Source organism: Puma concolor, chromosome B4 (genome assembly GCF_028749965.1).
Source record: "Puma concolor isolate L17-30 chromosome B4, mPumCon1.1.hap2, whole genome shotgun sequence".
Taxonomy (NCBI): domain Eukaryota; kingdom Metazoa; phylum Chordata; class Mammalia; order Carnivora; family Felidae; genus Puma; species Puma concolor.
This window is the reverse complement of record NC_141673.1, coordinates 744974-768998: the sequence shown is the minus strand read 5'-3', so window position 1 is coordinate 768998 and position 24025 is coordinate 744974. Positions and strand designations below refer to the sequence as shown.

At 57.2% G+C, this 24025-nt stretch overlaps 1 protein-coding gene and 1 long non-coding RNA gene across 4 annotated transcripts; one reads left to right on the top strand and one right to left on the bottom strand.

Moving 5' to 3' along the window:
* Positions 1 to 23919, bottom strand: IL17REL (interleukin 17 receptor E like). Of its 2 annotated transcripts, XM_086711944.1 has the most exons (18): positions 23008 to 23919; positions 18463 to 18490; positions 5370 to 5519; positions 5080 to 5189; positions 4735 to 4849; positions 4433 to 4477; positions 4043 to 4182; positions 3771 to 3842; positions 3636 to 3690; positions 2980 to 3143; positions 2867 to 2911; positions 2520 to 2577; positions 2149 to 2312; positions 1875 to 1955; positions 1630 to 1687; positions 726 to 914; positions 409 to 462; positions 1 to 110 (listed from the first exon to the last, which is right to left on the bottom strand). In XM_086711944.1, exons 1-17 carry the CDS (start codon positions 23320 to 23322, stop codon positions 437 to 439), a joined length of 1815 nt encoding a protein of 604 aa, XP_086568070.1. In that variant the 5' UTR covers positions 23323 to 23919; the 3' UTR covers positions 1 to 110; positions 409 to 436. The 2 variants fall into 2 exon arrangements, with proteins under 2 accessions (XP_086568070.1, XP_086568071.1); XM_086711945.1 differs by lacking the exons at positions 1 to 110; positions 4433 to 4477 and having other exon boundaries at positions 302 to 462.
* Positions 3940 to 10603, top strand: LOC147578807 (uncharacterized). Of its 2 annotated transcripts, none has more exons than XR_015253203.1 (3): positions 3940 to 4165; positions 4565 to 5538; positions 9961 to 10603. It is a non-coding gene; the product is annotated as an uncharacterized LOC147578807 (long non-coding RNA). The 2 variants fall into 2 exon arrangements; XR_015253202.1 differs by having other exon boundaries at positions 3940 to 4744; positions 5273 to 5538.
* Positions 23920 to 24025: the final 106 nt, after the last annotated feature.

The following is a 24025-nucleotide window of genomic DNA, read 5'->3' as shown; positions in this document are numbered from 1 at the left end:
GCCTGGTCAGCCGTAGCAAGTGTGGGGTCGCACTCTGCTCTCCAGCGCTCAGGCAGGGGCCGGGGATGGTGGCCGTGACCCCGGGCGGTCCGGAGGGAGCCTTCACCGAGCTGAGACGGGACAGGTCAGAGGCCAGGCCATCCAGGAGAGAGGGCAGCCCACCCAGCCATTCCGTGGCCTTCGGCAGGGGGTTCAGGGAGGGGCTGAGGGCCCTTCATCTGACCCAAAGCTCCCCGCCCAGCTTGAGGGCCCCCAGGGAGCTGTGCGCGGCTGGGGAGACGCAAGGTGGCCGGCCCCACAGCCCGTGTGCAGGCGAGCCACTTCTAAGTTCTGAGACCTGGCTTCTGCTGCCAGAGGTTCGGAGCCCCAGATGTGAGCCCTCTGCACCCCAGCATTCAGCCAGGGCACCTGCTTGTGCTCCGTGAGGCTCCTGGCCTCAGTCCGCTGTCCCCTGGGTGGCAGCTGGAAAGAGAGGGATGGGAGTGCCGGTTCAGTCTACACAATACCAACCTCGTCTGGGGGCACAGCCTCCTCCAGCTCACCCCCAGCTGTGTGGCCGGGGGAAGGAGAGGGAGCTGTGGGCTCCAAATGCTCCGGGCTCACTGGGCAGGCCCTTCTAGGCCCTTCCAGGCTGCCCGTCCTTTCTTCGGGGGCAGTCCACTTAGACCCCCAGAGCAGCCCGGTCTCTCTGCTCACAGGCTGGTCCCCGGGACGCTGGGACGCACCCGGTGTGGCATGGAGGCTCTGGCAGTGGCTGGGGTCGGCTCCCAGGTCGCCTGGCTGGCAGGCGGCGGAGCCCCGCCCCGGATACGGGCCCTCAGGGGTGACCGTCGCTCCTTTGGCCTGCGATCTGCCGGAGGGGATCTTGGCTGAGGAACGGGGGCCCAGACTTGACTGAAAAGCTCCTCTGGGGGCTGGGAGGGGTTGGAAGACACGGGTGTTAAGGGGCCCTGGCCAGGCCACCAGCTTTGGGAAGGGTGTGAGCCGCCCGGAGGCCTGGGTGCGAGCCCGCCCCTTGCCATCTCCCTCTCCCTCCAGGGCTCCTGCCGTCCACTCTCCGTCAGCAGCCAGAGGGCTTCCACACATGCAGGTGGCGATGCCCGCTCCCACTTAACAGCCCGGTGCCCTTCTCAGGCCCCGCAGGCAGAGGCCACCCTCCTGGGCCACACCCAGGACCGACACGGTTCGCTCTGCCTCTCGCTAAGCCTGAGATCCCAGGAGTCGGGGCCAAAGCGGCTTGGGTGGGTGAAGGCGGGCTGATGGACGTCCCGAGGTCCCCGACAGTTGGAACCAGAACCCCGGCCGGGGGTGGTGGACACGCAGGGAGGAGGAAGCCGTACCGCGGGTGCCCAAGGATAGACCTCGGGGGTGGGGGTGGGGCCGGGCCCCTACCTCGCATCCGGCCTGGCTTCGCCCTGGCTCAGAAGCCTGGCCTGACTCCAAGGCAGGTGGCCCCTCTGTCCCCCACTGGCGCCCGGTCTCCCGAGCAGCGCACACCAGCCCCGCCCTGAGAGTGAGAGCCAGCGACCGGCTCCGAGCTGAGGATGGGGTCCAGCCCCGGCCTCCTGCGGCCCGTGAGCGTCCACTACCCCCGCACCCCCGGGGTCGAGGCCCAGGCCCGGCACTCACTGCATTGAAGATCACACAGCTGCTGGGGGGTGGAGAAGTGCACATCGGTCCTCCAGCCCTGCAGGCGGAGGGGGGGGCGGCTCGGTCAGCCCGCGGCCCCCTCCCTGCACCCCAACCGTGTCCCCCAGAGCGACAGCCTGGAGAGGAGCTTTGGGGGGCAGGAGTTCCCCTGTGGGCTGATGGCAGGGAAACAGGTCTGGGACTGGAGATGGTGGGTGGGGGCGGGGTGGGGCAGCACCACCCACCTGAATGCAGGTGCTGGGGACACAAGCCTCGTCCCTGGGGATGTCCACGAAGGCAACCGCGGAGTCAGCCATGAAGCCACCCTGGGTTGGGAGAGGGGCAGGTCGCGGGAAGTGGGGGTGGGGGCAAGACCGGCCGTAGTGTGTCGCCATGGCACAGGGACACAGGTGTCACACACAGCAGAGCAGCCCTGCACCCCTCTACACCAGGCAGTCTCCAGGGAAGCCAAGGGGTCAACCACCTTCCCCAGGAAGGTGCCCACCCCGCCTGGCTCACTGAGGCTGGAGGGAGAGGCGTGGCCTGGATCGCTGGGTGGCAGGCAGGGGGCCACATCTTCCTTTGGTGACACAGGTGCACCTTGAAGCTGGCAGCGCTGGGCGAGAAGAAGGTGACCCGGAGGTGGCCCTGAGACGTGGCTGGTCGGACAGTCATCTTCCAGGCTGTGGGGTGGAGGGTTGAGGCCCAGCAGCACACCCCCCCCCCCGCCACTTCCACCCCCCTTCTCACTGACCCGGCACCCTGTCATCCTGCCTGCCTGCCTGGCCACGAGGCATCTCTCGGAGCGCAGAAAAGGGCGTTATTTGCTGCAACCACACAGCAAAAGGCCCAGGCGCCCTCCCTGCCCTGCGGCCCCATGGAGAGCTTACCTGGGAAGCCTAGTCGTTCGAAAGGGCACCTCACCCAGAAGCCCCGGCTGGTGGAGAACTGCAGAGAGGACATGAGGGGTGAGCTGTGGCAGGTGGGGGTGGCCGGGGCCTCGGGCAGGCTGGGCCTCCTTCCCGCAGAACCATTCAGCTGCACCCGCTGTCAGACCAGGGTGGGGGGCAGAGGGGTCACTGGGAGGCTGGACCCCAGGGCCGGGCAAGGTCTGGAGTGAGTGTGGCTGCACGTCCCCGCCCCCACGCGCCCCCCCCCCCCCCATCCCTCTGCCGACCCCTCTGCCGGCCTCCCTGCTGCCTCTCCCTAAGCGCCAGGCTGGCGCCGGCCCACTCACCTTCAGGCAGAGCTGGGGCTGTGTGTCCACCAGCGGGTACTGCACCTGCGGGGGGGCTCGGGTCAGGCCCTGGCCGTCCGTGCCCACCCCCACCCCGCCCGGTGGCCACTCACCGTGCCGACTGCCGACCGGCCGGAGTGCTCCAGCTCGTGGCAGAGGGCCCCTGGCTCCGGGCGCCAGCACAGGCTCACGTGGCCGCTCACGGGACAGGCGGGCTCCCAGCTCAGTGCCTGGCTTCCGGGGTGGTAGCGGATGGCGTCCCACAGTGCCTCTGTGTCTGCAGGGACCCTCCCCGGGGGCTCCAGTCAGCTGAGCCCAGCACCTGCTTAAGGGACTGCTGGGCCACGTCGAGACTCAGGTGCAGTTTCCCTGCGGGTGTCTGGGCCCTGGCCAAGTGTGTGTGTGTGTGTGTGTGTGTGTGTGTGTGTGTGTGTGTGTGTGTGTCCGTGTGCCTGTGCGGTGTCAGGGAGCAGAGCCCAGAGCAGGGTAACACTCCTCCACCCCGCAGAGAGCCGCTCTCGACAACACTTGCTTCTTCTTCCGGGTGAGCAGGGCCGGGGCTCGTGCACACGTGTACGCCGGGCGCGCGCACGCGGGCACACCCAAGTCTGCAGATTCTGCCACTGAAAGGGCTTGCTTGGGACACCCCTTCGGCTACGTGTTGCCCGAGGCACGCTCAAGGACCTGGGCCGGCCCGGCCCCCACCCTGCCAGGCACCTTGGACGCGCTCACCTTTCCCGCCCCCTACTCCACACCACGGGGCACTTGCCATTTTCGAAGGGACAGGCCTGCATCCGCACTGCGTCAGGGGTCGCAGACCAGCCCTGCGGGAGGGGCCGGGGTCAGCGCAGGGCCTGCCCTTCCCTCGTCTCCTCCCCGCAGTGAAGGCCACACGCTCACTGACCTCAAGGCACAGGCACGGCAGCTCTCGGCTGTAGGGCAGAGAGACGGCGCGGGAGACCCTGTTCACCGTCACCTGCAGCGGAGTGGAGGGCTCAGGGGCTGGGGGCCCAGTGGGTGGGCGTGGCCTGGGCTGGGACGGGGCGGGGCGTGACGGCCCGGGGTGGGTGGGGCCTGGGGCTTGTGGGGCGCGGCCCCGGGGCGGGTGGAGCCCGGGCTCGGGTGTGGGGCGGAACTTGGTCTGGGCCCGGAGGCGGTGTCCGCGGCGGGGCTCACCCGCACTGGGGCACCCACGTCCTCACAGGTGAACCACTTGAGGCAGAGCCGCACGTAGTAGTCGGAGTCCGCGGGAGCCTCGGGCACCTGTACCAGAATGACCTTGCGGCCGCGGTCTACCCAGTAGGAGAACTTCCCGGCTACAAAAAGGCGGGCGGGCGGCAGGTGGAGGCTACGCTGGGACTAGAGGTCACTGGACACAGGTCCCCACCTGTCCTGAGAGCCTCGAGGTGGTGACCCCTGCCAGCCCTAGGCACCTGGGGACCCATCGTGATTTCCCAAGTGGGGCGTGCAGAAGATCCCGGTGGGAGGGTGGTGGGTGCCCGCAGCAACCTGCGGGGCTTCCCAGGGGCTGCGGGGCTGTGGTCCCACCCGGGGAGGAGGCCTCACCAAAGCAGAAGGGCAGGTTCCTTCCCACGTCTTGGTCTCTGCAGTCTGCAAACGCATAGGCAGTGGTGGGTCCAGCCACTCTGTCCCCAGGAGCCGCACACCCGGGTGGGCCTCTGCCCATGTGCTCCACAGAAAGAAGTCCCGCCTCTCCAGGGAGGCCGTGACCCCAGAGCTAAGCCAAGGCGCTTGCTGGGAGCTGTGCAGCATGGGGCCCTGCCCCCTGCCTCGCGTGTCCCACCCCAAGTCGGTCCCTAGACGCCAGCGGCAGGCAGCCGTGCGGGGCCCGCCCCAGGGGCTCTCACCTTCCACATGGTATTGTTGGTCCAGCCGGACCCCACAGAAGTGGGGCACTGTCCTCAGGGTGACGTAGAGGCTCTGGGCCACGTTTACTTCGAAGCATTCAAAGTGCACCTGGAGCTGGGCAGGTGCAGGTGTGAGCCAGGCGCACCTGGGGTCTCCACCTACCCACCCCCCGCCAGGCCAGCGCCGCCTGGCACAGCCGGAGCCCCGCAGAAGGGGTGCCCGTTCCTTGGGCATCGGGTCGGTCAGGTGTCGAGGAAGGGGGGGCAGCCCCGGGACAGCTGCTCCTGCCTGACGAAGGCTTGGGCTGGGTGGCCCGGCAGGTGTGGGTCAGGCCCTGGCCTCACCTGCTGCCCCACATGTAGACGGCGGGAGGCCCTTGAGACCCGCACGCTCTGACACTGGGTCTCCTGGGTGTCGAGGCTCATGGAGCAGGCCTCCAGGCCCCGCAGGCTCTCTGGGTGAAGGGAGGGACCGGGCAGGGCTTGTCAGACGGGGCGGTGAATCCTGTCCTCTCCTCTCTCCGCGATGTGCGTCTAGCGGGGCCGCCCTGCCCCACCGGGCCCGTCGGATGGTGGGGGCTGAAGGAACCCGGAGCCCACCCCCCTCACAGTCAGCACACCCCGAGGCCTCTCACCGTGCAGCGTGAGGGAGGCCTGCACACGCAGGAGCAGGGAGCAACCGTCGTGGGGGGCACACCTCATGGCAGTGGAGAGCGTCAGGGCCTCCAGGATGGACCCGGACATGGTCGAAGGGGACTGCCGGCAGAAGCTGCTAAGAATGTTCCCTGAGGAGGGGAGATGAGGGTGAGTGCCACAGGGCTCTCCCCCCAGCACCCCGGTTAGGCTGTGTGGGTGGCCCGGCCTGGGGGGAGCCCTCGGGCTGCATGTCTGGGGAGGGGTCCTCACCATCTCGCCCCAGAGCCATCAGGGAGCTGGCCCCCAGTGAGTAGTGGACCCGCCCCTGAGCCAACTGTCTGTTGGGGATCAGGAGTGGGGCCAGGCCCGGGAGCAGGCCACACCTGAGTGTGGGTAGCTGCTGCCCTGCCTGGGGTGCAGGGGTGAATGGAGCCTGCCTTCCCATAAGCTGGCAAGCCCCATCGCCCGTCTTCAAAGATGAGCAACAGAAAAGGCCTGCTAGGGGCCCCTGGGTCATGACCCCGATGTCATGCAGCCTCGGGCTCTGTTCACAGGCCAGCGGCTGCCCTAGTGCAGGCAGGACTGGCCCGGAAGCCTTGGCGGGGCTGGGGCTGGGGCAGGCCCTGGGGCTGAGCAGCAGTCGTGGCCTTCACTTGGCCGGGCTTGCAGCTGGGGACTTGGGGGACAGTGGAGTTAGTTCCACATGAGCCGTGGAGCCCTGGGGAGGCCTGTGCCCCCCAGAGTCAGCGGCCCGGGTGGCCTCCTGCGTGCAGGGCTGTGGCTCGTCTGCAGGCATGAGAGATGCTGTTCAGGCCTGGTGCCACGTGAGGTGGAGGGAGTAACCCCGAGGTGGGACCATGTGTCCAGGGAGGGGAAGGTGCGTGTGCTCGGTGGGTGCTTCGGGGGCTCAGAACCCCCAGGGTCCCCACGGGGCATACGAGGAGGACGTCACCGGGGACAGAACTCAGGGGAAGTGCAGGCACCACGGCCCGTCAGACCAGGCTGAGGCGCTGACGTGCAAATCTAGGGGGAGGCGGAGGAAGATGGCGACCAGACGCCTCTGCGGTGAGACTGAGGCGGGAACGGATGCTCCTCAAAGGCCCTAGCGCTCGAGGCCTGAGGCGCTGACCTGAGGACACAGAGCAGCCATCTGTCCCCAAGCCTGGGGCCACAGGCTGCTTCCACTCAGGGACCTTCTCCAGATGGAATGCAAGCAGATGGTCCATGGAGAAGGCAGGTCTTTGCAGGAGGGCAGTGGCCCGACCACGGGGGGCACGGGCAGACATGCTGTGATAGGTGAGGCACCGTGGAGCCTGTCACTCAACAGGGCCCATACTGACTGGCTTCAGAAACAGACTCCATGAGATCTGAATACGTTCATGGGAAAGAAGTCCGGCTCCATGGATCCCACCGGGGCCAAGATGGAGTCACGGTGGTGAGGTTTACCCTCCTGCCTGACACAGCCTGGAAAACCAGACAAAATGTGTGGAGCGGTGGTTTCACGACACGACACGAGGAAAAGAAGGAGAGCGGTGTCCTTGACACAGGGGACACATACGTGAGTTCCGCACACGCGCCAGTGTCTCGAGAGTGTTTTCAGGCTGTGGTGGAGGGAGGGGATCCAGGGGAGCCTGGCACTCTCCCCGAGTCGAGGAAACGGGCAGAGAGCCTGGGCCGACCGAAGCACCGGCACTAGCAGGACGGAGCGTGAGACGGGAGGGAAGGCTTCGGAGAGAACCGCGAAGAACGTCCACCCCGCCAGGCACAGGTCAGCACACGCATGTGAGGGGACCACCGGAGGCAGGGGAGGAACCGGCCCGGAGGATCTGAGGGAAGAGTGTCCTGCACTCGTGCGGGGCTGAGAATAGTTCCTGTTCTCAGCCAGGCACTGGGTAGGTGCCACACACGCGAGTCTTGCCTCAATAGGGGATAATCAGCCTCAGACTGATTGCTGCTCTCATCGTGCCCAACATGTCTTAAAAGCAAGACCCCAAAAAGTTTAAGCTGCTTGCAAGCAACTTAACTGGATCCCAGGAAAGCCTCAACAGTATTTGTACGAACAAAAATACATATCCAGCACATCACGGGGTAAAATCCACGATGTCTGCCACCCAGTGAAAAAGTACAAGACATGCAAGGAACCAGGAAAATATAATCTATAATGAGAAGAATTGATTAACTGAAACTGATACAGGTATTAGAATCGTTAGTCAAGAACATTAAAACAATTATTGTAACTGTATTCCGTATGTTCGAAAAGTTAATTATAGATATGGAAGATTAGATAGATACGTAGATAGATCTCAAATCCAACTTCTAGAGAAAGACTATAATGTCTGGGATGAAAAAATACATCAAATGGGATTAATAGCAGATGAGATATTAAAAAAAAAGAAGACCGGGGAACCTAACACGGCAATAGAAAGTATCCAAAAGTAAATGGAAAGCGATAATGATGATGATGGTATAACAGTAGAAGCATTGGCAGGACAACTTCAGTGACTTAATGCACGTGTAATTGGAATCCCCAGAGGAAGGGGGAATGAAACAAAATCTTGAAGAAGTGATAGATATCTCCCCAACTTGATGAAAACTGTAAACTCGCAGATCCAGGAAGCTTGGTGAGTGCCAAGTGTAAGAAAGATGAAAAAAATCATGAGGGGGAGAAGGTGTGACTACAACAGCACAAATGCCCAGAGGGCAGAAGTGGAGCTGCCAAGGGTAGGATCGTAGGCTATTTGTGAGGTGCTGCATTATCACTTGAAGGGAGACTCGAAGGAGTTAAAGATGTATATTATAAATGCGAAAAAAAAAATCCAAAAAGCAAAACAAAAAAACACCAAAGCAATCACTAAAATAACAGTTTGAACTAATAAGTCAACTAAGAAGATAAAATGAAATCACACACACACACACACACACACACACACACACACAGAGAAAAAACTAATAAGGCAGAACAAGAAAAGGTTAATGAAGAAGAGATGGAACAAAACACAAATAGGAAGAAGATCAATTAAACCTAACCATCTCGGGGCACCTGGGTGGCTCAGTCGGTTGAGCATCCGACTTCAGCTCAGGTAATGATCTCGCGGTGAGTTCGAGCCCCGCATAGGGCTGTGCGCTGACAGCTTGGAGACTGGAGCCCGCTTCGGATTCTGTGTCTCCCTCTCTCTCTGCCCCTCCCCTGCTCATGCTCTGTCTCTCTCTGTCTCAAAAATAAATAAAAACATTTTAAAAATTTAAAAAACCTAACCATCTCAATAATCATATTAAACGTAAATGTTTAATACCACAGGTAGGCAAAGATTTTCAGACTGTACAGAAAAGCAAGACCCAACTGTAAACTGCTTATAAGATATACACTTTAAATAGAAAGACACAAATGCAAAAAGACACAACATGCTAAGGCTAATCAAAAGAAAGCTGGAGTAGCTGTTACCAGACAACATGGATTTCATGGCAAAGAATGGGATATTATCAGGGATAAGGATATTCATTTCACAGTAATAGAGGGAACCATTCATCAGGAGGACACAACATCCAGAATTGATATTATACACATAATATCATAGTTTCACAGTGCATAAAACAAAACTGATAAAACTACAGGGGGGAAGAGACAAGCCCACAACTATAGTTGGCTGCAATAGTCTTTCCTCTATACTTGACAGAACTAGCAGGCAGAAAACCGGAAAGAATAGAGTGACCTTGTATAGCACAACCTACCAGCTTGACTTGATTGGCATTTACAGAACACCCCACCGACGACAGTAGAGTCTGCATGCTTTTCAAATGGAACATTTATCAAGAGAGACTATATTTTGGCACATAAAAGTCTTAGTACATTCAAAAGGATTCAGATCAAACCATCTTCTCTGATCAAAATGGAATTAGAAATCAATAAAATATTTCTGGAAAATTTCCCAATATTTGAAAACTAAACAATACACTTCTACATAACCCTTGGGACAAAGAAGACATGAAAAGGGAAATAAGAAATTACTTTGAACTGAATGAAAATGAAAAAAACAACGTATAAAAACATTTGGATGCCTGCCAAAGATTCATCTTTCAAAGATGCTGGTAAGAGAATGAAAAGACGAGTCACCGACTGAGGGAAAATACTTGCAAATCATATACCTGATAAGGAACTCGTATTCAGAACCTGTGAAGAGCTCTCCAGATTTAATAACAAGGAAACCAACAACCCAGTAAAGAGTAATATTGAACAGATTCTTCACCACGGAAGATAAAAGTGGGAAAGAAGCCCGTGAGGAAATGCTCAACATCGATAGACGTTAGGGAAATGCAAACTTAAGCCACAATGAGCTAGTGTTACCTTGTAGAATGGCTCAGATGGAAAGGACCGACCACACCAAGTGTAGACAAGGATGTCCAGGAATAAGAATCCTCACACACTGCTGGCAGGAACAGAAAATGTCACAACCACTTTACAAAACGATTTGGCAATTTTTTAGAAGGTAAGTATACACCTGCTATACGATGCAGACATTCCATGCCTTGATATTCACCCCAGAGTGATGAGAAAGGCTTGCCCATGAATGTTGATTGTGGTTTCGTTTTTAGAAGCCAAAACCTGGAGACAGCACAAACGTTCATCAGCAGGTGAGTGGGCAAACAGATCGTGGTGTAGCCATCCAGTGCAACGGGCTTTTGACACATGCCACACACGGATGAATCTAGATATGATTATGCAGAGCGAAAGAATCCAGACACAAGAGTACCCAATGCCTGATTCCATGCGTCTAAAATTTGAGAAAATGTGAGCTAATCGCTATGGAAAGAAAGCAGATATGTGGATGTCCATTATCCTGACGGAGGTAATGGTTTCACAGGCTTCACGTAAAACCTTAGCAAACTGGATATTTAAAATATATACAGTTTGTTTTAGGTCGGCTGTATGTCAATAACGCCATAAAGCAATTTCCTCCTTCCTGCTCGTCTACAGTATGCACAAGAGGCAGGTGGTGTCCTTGGCGAGATGTCGTGCTGAGCTGGGCCCCAGAAGAGCGGGTTTCTCCCAACCCAGTTTAAATTTGTACAAGACCATGGGGTGCCTGGGTGGCTCAGTCAGTTAGCTGTCCGACTTCAGCTCAGGTCATGATCTTGCAGTTCGTGGGTTTGAGCCCCGTGTCGGGCTCTGTGCTGACAGCTCGGGGCTCAGAGCCTGGAGCCTGCTTTGCATTCTGTGTGTGTGTGTGTGTGTCTCTCTCTCTGCCCCTCCCCCACTCACTCTCTCTCTCAAAAATAAATAAACATTTAAAAAATTTTTAATTTATACAAGACCAAAAGTGGGAAAAATAAAGCAATAATTTTTTTAAAAAGGCTTGGGGCGCCTGGCTGGCTCAGTTGGAGGAGCGCGTGACTCTTGATCTGGGGGTTGGGAGTTCGAATCCCACGCTGGGTGTAGAGATTACTGAAAAATAAAACTTTAAAAAAAAAAAGGTAGAGCCATTGAAAAGAAAGGCTCGTGGTCAGCGTGGAAAATAGTGAACTATATGGATGGAAAGCTGCTTATTTAAAAAAAAATTTTTTTTACATTTATTCATTTTTGAGAGACAGAGCACAAGTGGGGGAAGGGCAGAGAGAGAAGGAGACACAGAATCGGAAGCAGGCTCCAGGCTCCGAGCCATCAGCACAGAGCCCGATGTGGGTCTCGAACCCACGAACTTTGAGATCATGACCCGAGCAGAAGTCAGACGCTTAACTGACCGAGCCACCCAGGCACCCCTGACAGCTGCTTATTTAAAATAAAATGTCTAAGAGTAGGCTCTTGTCCCCAATTAGCTGACAAAATGGGGAGAGAGTGTCTAGGGGAAAGGTGAAGAGATACAGGCATGCTAGACTATTTGTGGTGCAAAACCGGGAAACAAGACAATCATTCTGTGGATATCATCGTGAACCCCAAGTCTATCACGAAGACCCAGGGAGAAGTAAACACACGTGGTCTCTAAACGGTTTTCAGAACTGCCGCAGGGCCTTACTAGAAGAAGGCCTAACAGATGTATTTTAAAAAGCAGAAATAGGACCCCAAAAGGAAGAAGTAGGTTACAAAAGGGAACAGGGAACACAGGAGTTGATCAAACATGATGGTGAATTCAAATGCATATTGACAAAGGAAGAGGAGGAGAAAGAAAGCTTCTGTGTGTTTAAAAACGAGCGGGATGGGGCGCCTGGGTGGCGCAGTCGGTTAAGCGTCCGACTTCAGCCAGGTCACGATCTCGCAGTCCGTGAGTTCGAGCCCCGCGTCAGGCTCTGGGCTGATGGCTCGGAGCCTGGAGCCTGTTTCCGATTCTGTGTCTCCCTCTCTCTCTGCCCCTCCCCCGTTCATGCTCTGTCTCTCTCTGTCCCAAAAATATAAATAAACGTTGAAAAAAAAAAAAAATTTAAAACTAGAAAAAAAAAAAACAAAAAAAAAAAACAAACAAAAAAACGAGCGGGAGTTCGCTTCCCGCGACGCGGTGGACCCGGCCCTTTGGGCCAGCCTGCTGCTGAAGACAGCGACTGCTGGACGAAAAGCCGTACATATAAAAAGCCTCCCCAAAGCTTGTGAAAGGTGATGAAAGAATCAGGATCCTCAGGCCACAGCCTGAGAAAGGGCAGAGGGATGCAGTGCACAGGAAGCCACGTCTGCTGAGGGCATCACAGAGCTGCCCCCGTGTCGCCCTGGGTGGGGGGAGCCGGGAGGGACACCCCAACCCTTGGCCCCGTGCGGCGGTGGCTGGTCTGAGCAGGCAGGTAGGAAGAGAGAGCTTCCCGCAACCTCTGGTGGGTTAGGGTGCTGGTTCCCAGCCCTGGTTTGCATCTCTAGGAAGGTCCGAGAGACCTCAACCTGTTTTTCAATTCAAAATGGTCCCGATGGCCCTGACAGTCAGGCACTACCCCTGGGTATCGCTCAGAAACAGACGTGAATCTGGTCTGGAGAAGCCCCTTCATCGTAGGCCTTGGAGAATGCCAAGAATCATTTCTCAAGGGCATTGAGCACACAAATTATTTTCTAAGTTTATTTACCTTGAGAGAGAGAGAGCGAGAGAGAGCGAGAGCCCTAGAGGCAGTGAGCACACGTGGGGGAGGGGCAGAGAGAGAGAACCCCAAGCAGGCTCCTCCCTGTCAGCGCAGAGCCCCACACGGGGGCTTGAACTCATGAACCATGAGATCATGACCTGAGCCAAAATCAAGCGTTGGATGCTTAACTGACTGAGCCACCCAGGCGCGAGCAGACATATTTAAAGATAAATAGGCCAGAAAACAAAGTGCCAAGAGGGAGAACCAGCAGAAACAGGCATTTGACAACCCCCAGAGCCTTCCGGTGACAGGTACCTCGGATGTGAGCTACAGACCAACCATGCTGAGACAAGCTTGAAAAAACGTGCAGTGGGGAAAACTACAAAGAGGGACCAAGCACATTCCAAAGAAACAAACAGAATTTCTAGAAATGAAGCCCACAGAAATAGAAATTAAAAATGCAACAAATGATTTTAAGAGCGGACTGGACCTCAGCAAACAGAGACTTAGAGAAATGAATGATCACAGCAAATGATCCAGAGGGCGGCAGAGAGAAAAAAGGTGGGGGTGTGGTGTGGGGGGGACACAGCAGACACATGAAGAAATGTGGAGAAAGAAGTAAAATGGCCAAGATGAGTCTGAGGGCGTCCCAGAAGGGGAGGGAAGGGGCAGGACAGAGGTCACAGCTAGCTCTGAAAAGGCTCACACAATAAAGTAAAAGTCTCCCTTATGAACATGGTTGCAAATCCTAAATAAAATTTTAGCAACTTGATTTAATAATTTAGTAGACATGACCAGATAGGATTTGTTTCAGGACTGTAAGTGTGGTCAACATGAGGAAATCTATCAGGACAATTCACCTCATTAAAAGATTAAAGGAGGAAAACTATATGATTATCTTCACAGATGCACAAAGTTTAAAAAGAATGTTTAAAAAACTAGGAAAAGGAAGGCACCTCCTTGTCTAGATCAAGGCCGTCTACTTCAAAGGCCTCATACACCTAATATTTGATGGTAAGCCTTGGGAGTCGTTGCCATAAATATCAGAACTAAGACAAGGGTTCCCCATTTAACATTGTCTTGGTGATTGGAGCCAGGGCCATAACACCAGAAACAAACAAAAATCATACATTTATAAACTGTCATCATTTGTAGAATATGCAATTACTTATACATAAAACTTAAGAGACTCAACAGGAAATTTATTAGAAATAACAGAGGTGTTTTGTTTTGTTTTGTTTTTTGAGAGAGAGAGAGAGAGAGAGAGAGAGAGAGAGGGAGCTGGGGAGGGGCAGAGAGAGGGAAGAGAGGAGAATCCTAAGCAGGCTCCATGCTGCCAGCACTGAGCCCAACGTGGGGGTCGAATTCATGAGCTGTGAGATCGTGACCTGGGTGAAATCTAGAGTCGGGCGCTTACCCAACTGAGCCACCCAGGCATCCCTGAAATAACAAAGAGTTTTTAACAAATGTGTTGGACACAAGATCAATATACAAAAACAGCATTGCTCTACACAAGCAAAACCAACCTGAAAATACAATAAAATAAGGAAACCGTTTACAGTATCCTTCTGCCTCTAAAGACCATAAATAAATGTTTTGAGGAAGACGTAAATAAATGGGAAGGCATACCATGTTCGTGGTTGGAAGACTCAACTCTGATGTCATTTCTGTGTCAAATTAAGTAATAAATTCAATGCAATTCCTATCAAAATGTGTAATGTTGTAACTAATAATAAATATATATTGGTCTGTGCCCATTATCTGGTGCAGAGATCCTAAAACCCTAGGAATTTCCCAAGAGATAAGAGCCTGGAAGGTGTCTTTGGTCCTTTATAACAAACCACTTTCAACCACACCTGAGTTTATGTTAATGAGGTAAGCCCCTCTAACCTGGGGGCTCTGAGGCTAAACTGATGGTCCAGGTAACATGGAACTGAGTTAATTGTTTGGTAATATTAAAAAATACACACATTGGAAAATACCTACTGATATTTTCAGTAAATTTGACAAATAATCAAACATTCATATTGGAGGAGTGAGAGCGTATAAAATGTTAGGACCCTTTTTTTTTTTAAAGCTTTTTAATGTAGAAATGAAATTTAGATACCGAAAAGCTCACCCCAAAAAACAGCTTTGTGAATTATTACAGAGCAGATGGCCTGATCCTCACCAGACAGCCAGTCCCCAGCCCATCAAACCCTGTCATTCACTCCAGAACCAGCACGCTGACTTCCGTAGTAACGATTTTGCATTTCTTTATGGTTTGATCACACTCTTCACACACTACACCTGAGGCTTGTCCGTTTGTCAAACTTGGCTTATCCAGTCTGTCTACATGTCTCCTCCCCTTTGCCGAATTAGCCTCCCGGCCAGGCGCCCTCAGGGGTGCAGCCCAGCACCCGTCTTGAGGCCCTTGTATTCCTGGCAAATCAGCAGCAGGACTGGTTGCTCTCAGGGTCTAGATCTTTAGCAGGCTAGAGCTGGTGTTGAATGCCATCACAAGGAGGCATGCTGTGTCTGGACCTCGGCCACATGTGACGTTGTGACAGCGCTAGCTGTCACCAGCACTTCTGTCACCGGGAGATGCAAAATGGTGATCGAATTCTACGGTTTTGTTTCCACTTATGAGCTGGAATACCTACTTACTCCAAGGTGGCATTCACACAAGGCAGAATCAAGGCTTGATTCTTTCCTTTTATTTTCCCAGTTTTCAAGATGATGAATTGATTCCCTGTCCTCCAGAGAGGATGAAGAGTTCCTTTTTTTTTTTTTTTTTTGAACGTTATCATTATGAATACATGGGTTTACACATGGGTTGCAATTTATTGCAATTCTTGTTCTTTTTTTAAAGCTCAAATAATATCCAGTTGGCTAATAGGGTCTTCAGGATGTCTCCCAAGTACCTTTGACAAGCACCACAGTCTTTGACAGCTTCCTTGCTCTCTGGTATGACAAGATGTCCCAGGTTCTTCCATACTCACTCTGCCCCAGGCTGGGAATCAGTCCCTTCCCTCAGAAGCCCTGCCTGGTTCCTTCTGGTGGGAAATGGTATTTTAAGACCACAGTCTGGGCACTAGGGAGGCTCATGGCTATGCGTTGGTCACTGGTTCTAGAATTTTTCTGTGGAAAGAGTGGCAATATATTTATATAAATGTAAGTATGACTCACGAGGTCATACTTATGTCACCAATTCAGAGTAAAGGTTTTACTTCACCTTTTCTATATGACATCTGCCTCTCCTTTCTTCCATGCTGAAATGTGGATGCTCAGGGACATGAGATAATACAAGGCAAACCCGTCCTAACTGTCGTTGGCTGTATGCAAACAACATTACAGGCGCAAGTCTTAGTCACGGCACCAACAGTCAGGATGATGAGAAACGGTAAAAACATGTCTTGGCATATACTTTTCTCATCTTTCCCCACTTTTCATGGTTGTTCCCTACCTACATCATCAGAACATAAAGCCGTGACATTCCACACTGTCTGTCTTGTGACATACAGTCTCAGTCTCGCAAATAGCCGCGTATGTAATTTACACACCTAATTCCCACGTTCGTCTCATCAGGCGGCTTGGCTGTTCCTCATGGGAACAGATTCCTAGCAGGTGCCTCATAGGGGCCCCTGGGGGAAATATTCCGGGTGTCCCTGCTTGTTGTGCTGTACATGAACGTTGGCTGTTTTATTGAAATATACTTGACGCACAACATTGTGTAAGTTTAAGATACACAACCCGTTGATCTGACACATTTATACATTACAGTATGGCTGATGTGTCCACCGCACCTCTACTGGGTCACATAATTATCTTCACTTTTTTGAGTTTGGGATCATTAAGATCCAGTCCCTTAGCAAGTCTGATGATTGGAATACAACATTGTGGTAATATTCACTGCACCGTGCGTTACAGTTTGACTGTCCTTCTGGTGGAAAATGTTGAAAAGTCTGATCTAATACACTTTTCTTTCCACTGTAAGTTGTCTGCTCTTTTTGCCTACCTGCCCAAAAGATTTCTCTCTTTCTTTTTATGATCCAGTAATCTTACTAGAATACGTTTTGGTGTTAGATATTCAGAATCCATATTCTTGGGTTCATGGTTTGCCTTTTCGATAGCTAGTTTCAAGAAAAAAACTTTTTGAAATCTTCCGGGAAGTGTAGTTCTTAGTATCTGTTCTGTGGCCTTGGTTTGCTTCTTCAGAAAGAAGAAATGCACATCAGCCGTATTTTGGACATTCTCTGCCAACCTACGACACATACCATCTATTCACACATCATTTTAACCTCTTTTTCAGTTCATTTTTGTAAATTTCCCCTTTTCACCTTGTGATCCCTTCTGGGTGTTTAATATCGGGTCTGTTCACGCAGGTTCTTCTACTGTAAGTCTTCATTTCTAAAATTATTTTTCCTTTATTTCTCATTCTGTGTGCGGTCACCTCGCTTCCGAGAATTTCTAACTTTGAAATAAAAGTTTACAGTTTGCGTGCCTTTCTGGTGCACCTCCATTGTCCGTTGGGACGTTGTTATATTCCTTGTACCCTTTTATGTCACCGTGAGGGGTCTGGCCTCTGTCCCTGACACCAGTTTTCCTGAGTTTACCGCAGGAGGCGCAGCTCCGGCCACAGAGCGCCCTCTCCTGTCGTGTTGGTGCAGCGTTTGGAAGCGGGGCGACGGTTTCCCCCCGCCCCCCCCCCCCCCCCCCGCCCCGTCCACGTCCTCTGCGGTCCTCGCTCTGTTCTCTGTTCGGCCTCGAGGGCACCTCAAGCTCCCCGGTGTGGGGCCGTCTCACGAGGGGTCCTGGCACCGGGGGGGGGGGGGGGGGGGGGGGGGGGGCGCCGACACCCGGCTCCCGCCGCGGGTCTGGGGGTGGGGGTGGGGCGGGAAACAGGTGCGCCTTCCCGCTCCCGCCGCGGGTCTAGGGGCCGGGGTAGGGGGCAGGTGCGCCTTCCCGCGGGGGGTCATCAATGGCTGGGAGGCCTTGTGCCTGGGGGTGCCACAGTCTCCCATTCCTCCTCCGTGTCCACGTGTGCTGGCTCCGCAAAAGCCCAGCCCAAAGCCCTGGGCTTTGTGCCCCCGTTCCAACCCCCCTCCCCCGCCATCGGGGGCGCAGCCGCAGGTAAGCCAGCTCACCCGGGGCCACGCCTCCGTGTCACCCCCACCGTCCAGTTTGCACCTGCGGGTTCAGGGACGCGGGCGCGCACCGCCACCGCATCTCGCGGCACAGGTGAGGAAAGGAAGGAACGAGGGAGACTCGCTCCGTCGGGAACCAGCTGGGATCAGAGGCAGCCACCCCCTCCCCCCGCTGGAAAAGCGGACCCGCGTGGGCGCAGCAAGCGCACAACCTGAGCGGTAAGCGGTCGGGCCGCTGATGGAGCCCCGACGGCAAACTGACCCCAGGGAATTAAAGAGCTAAAGGAAAACGACACCTGAAAACCTTTAGAAACACAGCAAAGCAGGAAACAGGGAGACGGTGTCACCACCTCAGGACCGGGAAGAATTTCTTGAAAGATCCCCCCAGATCCACAAAACCCATTAAGAGGAGACTGGTAAATGAGACCGCGTCAAACTGGAAAACTCGTACGCGGCCTTACCGGTCAACGGGAAACGGGGATGCGCTCTGGTGGGAGGGGCACCCCAGGGACACGCCGGACCACACCCATGGGCCAAGGCCGTGACTGACAACGAAGCTATATTTAAATGGGGGCCATTTTGCATTGGACAAAACTGGAAAAGTTGACAAGAGGAAACGGAGGTTTCCAGATACTTCTGCTGGGGTGGCAACTTGCGTGGCCCCTTTGGAAAGTGGCCTCGTCCAACGAAGTAGGAAGGGGCGACTTGTGTCTCCAGGCACACTGCTGTTGTGAGCTGGGGGCCTTGCCCATGTGCGCCAGGTGGTGGGCACGGACATCCGGGGGACGCTCTGTCCTGTGAGGCAGGCAGGGAAGGCCCGTGCAGAGCAGGAAGGCCTCCCTGCTCTGGCCCCTGGGAGGGGACAGGGGACCCTGGTGACCTGGGTGGATGAGGGCTGGAAAGGCAGCCAGTCCCCCTCTGCCTGAGATGTACTCACGGTTCACTCGGTTCTTGCAGGCGAAGCCCTGAGGACAGAACGAGAGAGGGTGACAGGTCAGCCCGGCCACTTGCTGTCCCGCCCCCTGAACCCAGCCCCGAAGGGCCAGGAGAGTCACCCGGCCCCTCACTCTATGCAGGGGCCTGGGGGTGCCACAGTCCCCCATTCCTCCTCCGTGTCCTCGTGTGCTGGCTCCGCAAAAGCCCAGCCCAAGGTCTTGCATTCAGTGGTCAGTCAGTAAACTGTGGGACCCGGACCTGATAGACCGGCCCCGAGCCAACTACTTCCCAACTTCCGCTGCTGGTGCCCGGTGCCGGAAGCTCCCCAGCACCCCCTCCCCAGTTCGTTCTTTTTTTTATTATTAAATATTTTAATGTTTATTTTTGAGAGAGACAGAGACCGAATGCGAGTGGGGGAGGGGCAGAGAGGGAGGGAGACACAGAATCCGAAGCAGGCTCCAGGCTCCCAGCTGTCAGCGCAGAGCCCGATGCAGAGCCTGACATGGGGCTCGACATGGGGCTCGAACTCACAAGCTGTGAGATCATGACCTGGGCTGAAGTCAGATGCTCAACCGATGGAGCCACCCAGGCACCCCTACCCCCCAGTTCATTCTTTAGGCGAACCTTGGTTGAGTACCTCCTAGGCACCGATTAGGTGCTGGGGTTCGCGAATGAAAGAAAATGGAGAAGCACCCTGCCTTCGAGGAGCCTGCATTCTGAGGCCGGGGCCACAACCCAGACTGTGAGACATCGGCAAACTACACTTTAGGTTAGACGTTGAGGAAGGGTGTGGGGGACCCCAGAGGAATCAGGAAATCTGCAGGCGTGCTCAGGGCCTTGTGGGCCACGGGAATACGTGGAGCAAGGGCCGCTGAGAGCACGTGAACACTCCCTGTCCAGGCTGGCCTCCCCCCTCCGCGGCTCCTACCCCCACCAGACCGCTGCCTGACGGAGGGGCCCGTGGACAGGGGGCGTCTGAACTGGGCACCGGGGGGAGGCGGCTGGACGTCCAGGCTGCAGACCTCACTGTGACGGGTGGGCCGTGATGCCCCAGGGCGGAGTTGGGGAGAGTGCCGGCAGGGTGCGGCGGGGTGGCTGGGGCCCCGGGGCACCGCGCTGCGCGGGGCCTGTGCGCCACGGCCCCACACGTGGCAGCGAGGAGCGGTGGCCCTCCGCTCCCTTCCGGGAGAGCTGACCTTCCGCGGACCCAGGAAGCACGGACAGCTGGGGGGCTCAGAACGGAGCCCCGGCACTTGCCTCTGATAGCACAGGTGGGGAAATGGAGACTACAAGCCGGGCCCACTCCTGCCCCTTGGATCCGTGGAGACGTGGCTACTGGTGGCCGCATCGCCTGCTCCACCCCCGGTCCAAATACACTTTCTAGTTTGGGACAGTGCTAGATGCACAGAAAAGCTGTGAAGGTGGCCCCAACAGTTTGCCCCTGATATCAATATCCCACGTCACGATGGTGCATTTGTAAAAGCCAGGGAGTCAGCTCAACTTGTTTTCCACCGACACCTGTTTTCTGTGTGATGCTGTACTCGGCCTTCCCTGCCCTTCTTCACCCCGCTGTCACCACCCCCATTTTCTGGCCACCGTTATCTCCCTGGAGGCTGCTGATGTGTCCCCCCCCCCCAATCTCCAGTACCCCCAAAACCTGCCAAGGTCAGAGGAGCAGACCAGACTGGATGCCTTGACCCCGGCAGCCCTGCCCATGGCCCCCTGGTGAGGAGCAGAACCCCGACGGCCGGACCCCGAGGGCACTGACCCAGGGGGTGGCAAGAGGGCTCTGCTCAGATGGAAGGGCTGAGCCAACCGGGGTGCCCTCTCCAGAATGGGACGGAGTGGTCCCCGGGGCACGGCAGCCCAGGGGTGGGAGGGTAGGAGTGGGCAGCCCAGTCCAGCAGGCCCTGGAGGTGGGACAGGGGGGAGCAGGAGCAGGGCCCCATCTGCGGCCCCGGGGGGATGAGGGAGGGGCAGCGGCTTGGGCCCTTGGCCACCCTCGCTGCCTGCCTCAGCCTCAGATGCTGGGAATCTCTCCTTGGCATGCACTGTCTTACCTGTGACCTGAGCCTAAAACCGCCCCCCACCCCCACCCCGGAGCTCCAAGAGGGAGAGGGGCCCGGGTGTTTCCCCAGAGGTGGAATGCCTGTGTCCTGGCCATTGGGCACCTCCTGCCCTCTGGGGACTGCCTGTTTGCCCCTGTGTCTTAAGCAACATCCCCCCCATCCCCACCCCCACTGGTGGCTGCGGTCTGCCGTCTGCCGGTGGGCCCTTCAGCGCCCAGACCCTCTCCCCTCTGGGACACAGAAAGAGGGATGCGCAGGGACAAAGGTCAGGCCAGAAAAGCACCTGTGGGCAATGCGGCCCAGGGTCGCTGGTGTACCAGGAACTCCAGTGGGGCAGGGAGTGGGGCGTGGGGGGGGGGGGCTGGCTGAGAGCCCCAGGGCCCTGCCGTGGGTGGGGTGGGGACAGAGAAGTAGCCGCGCCCCCACCTCCCCGGGGTTTTCCGTCGGACTTCTCGGGGCTTCCCGGGCCAGGCTGGGGGCTGTCTGTACGCAGGGACCCTCCCTCCAGGAGCTTGTCTTTGGGGCGGGATCTGCGTCTCTCCCCTCCCCCCAAGCTGCCCCCACCGACCCCGAGCTCCAGCCAGAGGACAGGACCTTGTCCTGGGTTCCACCGGCCCCGGCGGGTCTGCTCTGCGCAGCCCACGGTGCCGTGACCCCAAGCACCAGGGCGCATTCAGCACCGAGGCCCCTGCCCCGCGCCGCGGGCATCGCTGGCTCTGGGGTCCTCTGCTTCTGTCCCCCCAGCTCTCGAAGTCAGCTCAGCAAGGACGGTTTTCACTGAACGCTTCCCGAGGCCCCGGAACAGTCTTCCCGTGGGAACTTGTGGGCTGGAAGGGTCTGGGCGCAGGCGCGGGGGGTCGCCAGAGGCTGCCCCCCTCTCCCTGCTCGCCTCCCTTCCCGAGCAAACCCCTCCTCTGAGCCCGCTGCGGGCCCCTCCCCCACCGCTCAGCTGCCCCCTCTTCCCCCAACCCCGCCCCCAGCCCGGCACCGAGGTGGCCGCGGGGCCTGGCTGAGTGGGCAGTGACCCCCTTTCCCCGCGCTGCGTACCCTGCCCCCTCCGGGCCCCCACTCTCCCCTTACCCCTCCTCCCTTTTTCTCCAGGATTTTTTCTCCTCTTCACAGCCGCTGGGTCGAAGGGGCTAAGTCCTACCCCATCCTGTCCCCATGTGGGACCTCGGCTGGGGCCCAGCGCGGCCTCCACTCACACCCAGCTGCCCTCACCCTCAGCTCTCCATGTCTGATGGGCTTCTCAAACCCCACCTTGCAAAACCAAGGTTCCTTCCCCGAAAACTGCCCCCCTCCCCCGGGCCTCCCACTTCAGGAAGCATCTCCAGCAGCCAAGAAACTGAAGTCGGGTTCTAGGGTCCACTTTGATGTCGCCTTGTGCCCGAGATCCTCCCCCCGCCAAGCCAGCTCCCTGTGGGTGGGGCCCAGACCACCATCCCCCCCCCCCCCCCCCCGGACCCAGCTGTCTCCTCTGCACCCACCGGTCCCACCAGCAGCCAGAGGGAGACTGTCCTGGGCACTCACGGGTCCCTGCACCTCAGATCTGAGCCCGGTGCCCCTGCCTGGCCCCCTGCTCCGCCCCCCCACAAGCCCCTCGCTGAGCCCCCCGGACCCTCTGCTGGATACACTCCCAGGGCTTGTGAGGCTGCTGTTCCTCCCAGAAGAGGGAACTCGTCCTCAAGTGCCTCCAGGGTGGCCTGGGCACCGCCCCTGGAGGCCACCCCAGTCCCCTTCACAGTCACCACCACCGACATCTTTTGTTGTGCGCTGTACCAGTTAGAACACAAATCCCCGAGGTCACAGGGCACGCAGTGGGCCCTCAGACTTCCCTCCGCCCCATGTTCATGTCCTTTCTGTGCGCATGTCCCTGCTGCATCGCCCACTGTTCCCATGACACCTTCCAGGCTGCGTCCCCACCGCGCCGAGACCAGTTGTGGGCGCCGGGGGCACCGCCTGGGACACGGTGCTGCTGAACGCCTCCCTCAGGTAAGGCTGAGTCAGCTGGCCCGTGCGAAAGTCCCGGGCCGCCACCGCCACCACCCTTCCTGAGCTGCATCCTTGCCCCGCGGCTCCCTCCGGTCCAGGGGGGCACACTCCCGCAGCCTTCCCGGAGCGGGCTGTGCACGCAAGCCCCGCACCGTGGATGCCGAAACATGCTTTGCCGAAGCCACGGGAGGCTCCTGGCAGAGGGACGGCTCGCAGGTACACCAGCCTGCCCCCACCCCGGGGCTCTCAGCAAACATCTCCTAGGGCAGCGCTGCAGGCTGGGCCCGGCACCCCGCAGGGGCTCCCAGGCCCCCCTCGGCCTCCTCATCGCCCAGGGCCTCCCGCGCCCCTTGCCTGCCGCCCGTGTTCGTGTGGGGGTGCCCGGCCGGTGCCCCCTGTGGAGGAACCGACGCCCTCGCACCGGAGAGCCGGGGAGGCCACCTGACCATGCACAGCATGGGGGTGGTGGGGGGGCCGGGGCTCACCTGAGAACAGGAGAGGCCACATTCTGCAATCTGGGGGATGGCCAGGCTCCGGTAAGTGCTCCAGGTCAGGGCCAGGAGCGCCACAGCGTGCCCAGCGGGCATCCGGCCCGAGTGACAGCTGCCAGGGAGCACGGTGTGTGCGCGCATGGGGGCGAGCCTGCGGGAGGTCCTGTGAAGCTGCCGCTTGCCTGCGCAGCCTGCACTCCAGCCCCAGAGACAAACGGGAGAGTCTTGAGTGAGTTTGCTCCCTGGGGCAGACACTCCCCATCCTGGTGGAAAGGAGCCCAAGTGGGCTGGCTGAAACCACAGCCCCATAACTTCCTGCCAGGTCCTGGCTCGGGCTGTGGGGCCTTCGGACTCTGGCCAGAGGCCCACGCAGTTTTAGGGTGCCAAAGGAGGCATCTGGAACCTCGAGTCTTTGGGGTTTCAGGTTACTGGGTGCCCCTCGGGGCTAGTCTCTGGATCAGGGCTGGTTGTGGGCCCATGGGGTTGGGGAGCTGTCCCCCGTGCCCCGTGGCTCCTGGGTGTACCCCCATTTCTCAGGCACTCATCTTGATGGTGGGAGATGGATGGGGGGCCGATGGCCCCGGTTGTTAGGCTTGGCTGGGTCTTCCCAGGTGCCAAGAGCCAACCGTGCAGGAGAACTCTCTCCTGGAGCGGGACCTGGGACCCCACACCACTTCCAGGGTGTCCCCGTCACCCCTCAGACGTGAGAGGCTGCCCCCTCCGCCGAGCCCTCACCCCAGAGGGCGACACCCGGGGCCTGGCTTCTGCTCAGGAATCATCCTGTGCCTTTTTTTCTCATCTGAATCCTTCTGTGTATGGACGTTTCCAGGCAGAAGCTCACGGCACCTAGTCTGCTCCAGCCTCTGTTCAGGGCAGCAGGAAGGAAAGAACTGAGGCATGGCTCTGGGACCCCTGTGTCTCCTCCCCGCCTGGGCAAGCCCAGACTCCGTGTCTGGGCTCCTTCCTGCATCTGGTGGGCAGGTGTGAGCGTCTCCGGCCCGGGGGGGGGGGG

What these genes read in the sequence shown, in the direction of transcription:
- IL17REL (XM_086711944.1), bottom strand. Translation starts at nt 23,322, where the DNA reads ATGGGGCTGTGGTTTCAGCCAGCCCACTTGGGCTCCTTTCCACCAGGA. An exon ending in GTGGCCTCTCCTGTTCTCAG is followed by an intron (nt 18,491 to 23,007) that starts GTGAGCCCCGGC and finishes TTCTGTCCTCAG; the next exon opens with GGCTTCGCCTGCAAGAACCG. An exon ending in GCCGGTCGGCAGTCGGCACG is followed by an intron (nt 2,912 to 2,979) that starts GTGAGTGGCCAC and finishes GCCCCCCCGCAG; the next exon opens with GTGCAGTACCCGCTGGTGGA.